The following is a 3,545-nucleotide window of genomic DNA, read 5'->3' as shown; positions in this document are numbered from 1 at the left end:
TAATTGATATTTATTAATACAAAAATAGTTTTTTTAATTTTTTTTCTATTAATATTGTTAGATGTGAGATCATATTTTACAACACTAATGAGAAAAAAAAATTGAAAAAATTAATTTTTAATAAATTTAGAAATGGTCTTTTTTTTACTCACAAATAAAAAAGTTATCTATATTAATAAGGATTAATGCATGTATCACTATCAGATTTCCACCTTCTGGTGCCAGTGGTTGAACCTCCAACATAAAACAAAATAATAAAAAATAATTAACTACATAGCCATATATTCTCAAAATAATTTAATTAGTTCCCCTAACTTGGGTTTATTAAAATTAGTAATTTGACTCTCATCTACTTAATTAGTTAGGCTACCTTCCAAGTTTGGATACACTATATAGTGCCATCTAGTGTAGCTACCGTTGCCAAGTGATGTTACGGTTGAACCAACTAAACCACGGTATAGTTACGATTTATATGCAACATGTGGCACATAGCTATAGCGTTGGCGTGAGCATAATTAACTCAAATTTATAAAGAAGCCTTTCCATGGGATAAAAGAAATTTTAAAAAATGGAGGAAGATAACTTTGAGAAATGAGAATTGAGAAGCGTGGATCCACCAATATTAATTCACACAAAAATTGTTGCAATCAAAACATTAATTGCACTGTCGCCACTTTAGCTGTAGCCATATTACTAGGCATTGGTGTTATGAAATCACTTGTAGAGTTGGCGGTGGTCACATTATTTGTAGAAAGAATCATTTAATACTTTGAATATGTATATGATCTTCTGTCCTGTCCCTAAGACTTTTTTCTTTTCTTTTCTGTATTCAATCACAGAACTTGGTTTGTGGTCTTGTCTATGTATGTAATCTAGTATTGACCATTTGACCGTACCAATTCATTTTGAAACAATCAATTTCTTTAGAGTCATCTTGAAGTGTCTTAGTCTCTACTCATTAAAGATATATAATTATGAAAAGCTCCTTTTTGAAAAATCAAGTAATTTTAGGTTTTAAGAAAATAAATATTCATCCGGTTTTTGTAGAGTAACAAGTAAAGTTTTAGTTATGAAAAATTTCTTCACTATTAAACTAAAATTCTTGAGGTTTTAATATAAGTATTTGCTATGGTACCTAAAAAATATTGTTTAATTACTAAAATAAATTACATATTTAATTTTAAATTTAAAAGTATAAAGATTAAAAAATTTTAAATACTTTAAAGTTATTATAAAAAATAATTTAAACAAAAATTAGACACCAAACAAAAAATACCATAAAATTAGCCTTTAATATATTTATATTGAATAGAAACTGTAAAAGCTCTTTCGAAAAACCCAACCACCCAGTAGTGACCGAAATTAAAAATCAAAACCTAACCACCATGAGAGTCAATAATAATAATAACAAGAGCTATTAGTAAGAGAGATTTTAATTAGGTGGACAAATACAACTAATATGGCCGGCAACTTGCGAGTAGGTGAATCGTCTTTTGATGATTGTGCAATCTTTAATGTTATTGTTAAATATGTATATAATATAATGGTGGATACTACCATGAAGATTTTACTATTGTCTTCATATGAAGATACTTCTTTTTTACCATTAGATGATAAAATGTATGGTTTGATTTTGATGTGTTGCAAAAGTGTTATTTTTTTTAAAGTGTGGCTAAACAAACAAAGTACACTTTTAACACAAGAATCTTCATAAAAAGATGTTTTTAGCATCTTCATTTGAGTAGTTGCCTAATATAATAGCATGGTTGCAAAAGTAATTGCCTACGCTACTTTAATTTTGATGTTGAATTGAATATGGTTGGAGTGTAGAATGTGGAGTAAGGCTAGCTTGTGCGAGGTACGCTGTGTACGGTGTGGATTATGAAGGACATGGAAAATCCCAAGGTGCCCGTTGTTACATCAAGAAATTTGATAATATTGTTCACGATTGCTTTGACTTTTTCAGCTCAGTCACCGGTATGGACTTCAACCAACTCGTTGACTTTATTTATTCCATATATAAAATTAATAATTACATATGCAGTTAATTAGTTTGATTCATTGTCAACGAGATATAATTCAAATAGCATAATTTATTTGTCTTCACTTAAAGATTTTGAATTCGAATCTCAATCATAACTTCAAAAAAAATTTTATAGTTTAATTCATTTGCGAATGCATTATCTCTGGTGACAGGGCTTGAAGAGTACCGTGGAAAACCCAGGTTCTTGTATGGGGAATCCATGGGAGGGGCTGTTGCCCTACTTTTGCATATGAAGCACCATTCTTTTTGGGACGGTGCCGTTCTTGTTGCACCCATGTGTAAGGTATGAATGTATGCTGCTCCATAATATTTCTTATTTTCTTTATTTCTATAAAAATATTTATTAGCATAAAATAGTATTTTTGTATGGAGAATATTAAGGAGTTAATGATTTTANNTAAATTGCACTTTAAAATTTAAAATTTATCCCTTTTTTTTTCTCTATTTCACTTCAAACAAAATAAGTCTAAATATTGAGACGTTTTATTAAATTGCCTAACATAATAGGAATCAACTTATCTAAAGATGTTTTGGCTAGGTAAGACATGTGTAGGTGAGTAATTGTGTGAAAATTGAAAGTAGTTAAAGAAATAAGTAATGCAGATATCAGAGAAGGTGAAACCACACCAGGTGGTGATCAATATACTGACTAAAGTAGAAGATATAATTCCAAAGTGGAAGATCGTCCCCACTAAGGATGTCATCAACTCAGCCTTCAAAGACCCTGCCAAACGAGAAAGGGTGACACATTCTTCGTCCACAGTTGATTCAGGTGCAGTTAATTTCATGTGAAGTTAATACTAGAAAGTCGTTAAATGATAATTTAGTCAAATCTGTCAAATAAATTATTTAACGACTATCAATTATTAACTTCATATAAAGTTAATTGCACGTACGTATTGAATTCATGGCCTCCGATATTTTCTATATATCTAAAGGGATAGGTGGGTGCAGATAAGGAAGAACAAGCTGATATACCAAGAGAGGCCTCGGCTGAAAACAGCACTAGAGATGTTGAGAACAAGCATGAGTATTGAGGAGAGTTTATACAAAGTGACTCTGCCATTCTTTGTGTTGCATGGCGAAGCAGACACAGTGACAGACCCTGATGTGAGTGGGGCATTGTATGAGAGAGCAAGTAGCAAAGACAAGACCATCAAACTCTACCCATCTATGTGGCATGGTTTGACTTCTGGTGAGCCTGATGACAACATCGACATTGTCTTTGATGACATCATTACGTGGTTAGACACACACAATACCAATAATCTTGCATCGTCCCATTCTACTCTTCAACCCTGTGCCACCACCGCTAATAAGACGACTACTACTAGCAGTGTTCTCCATAAAACACACATCAAGAGGAGGAGAAGCTATCTCTGTGGCTTGAAAAGACGCAATTCCCTGCACCATTCTGCAACTTAGACTAAATCCTTGTTCTACCTTGTTTATCAAAATTTCCTTTCAATATATGTGATCTGTATGTTAATAACATTGGGTA

At 31.8% G+C, this 3,545-nt stretch overlaps 1 protein-coding gene across 6 annotated transcripts in view; it reads left to right on the top strand.

Moving 5' to 3' along the window:
• LOC107645639 (caffeoylshikimate esterase) overlaps positions 1-3,512 on the top strand; it is a 4,332-nt gene extending 820 nt beyond the window's left edge. For 3 of the 6 annotated variants that reach the window (XM_021103875.1, XM_021103877.1, XM_021103876.1), the window contains exons 4-7: positions 1,831-1,977; positions 2,197-2,327; positions 2,648-2,806; positions 2,999-3,512. In XM_021103875.1, the coding sequence (XP_020959534.1) occupies positions 1,831-1,977; positions 2,197-2,327; positions 2,648-2,806; positions 2,999-3,469 (908 nt within the window). In that variant the 3' untranslated portion in view covers positions 3,470-3,512. The remainder of the gene's footprint in view (positions 1-1,830; positions 1,978-2,196; positions 2,328-2,647; positions 2,807-2,998) is intronic. The other 3 variants (XM_021103878.1, XM_016349717.2, XM_021103879.1) reach the window with 3 other exon arrangements.

The sequence above is a fragment of the Arachis ipaensis genome, chromosome B06 (assembly GCF_000816755.2).
Source record: "Arachis ipaensis cultivar K30076 chromosome B06, Araip1.1, whole genome shotgun sequence".
Lineage (NCBI taxonomy): Eukaryota > Viridiplantae > Streptophyta > Magnoliopsida > Fabales > Fabaceae > Arachis > Arachis ipaensis.
The sequence above is the reverse complement of the archived record's forward strand: the minus strand, read 5'-3'. Positions and strand labels throughout refer to the sequence as shown.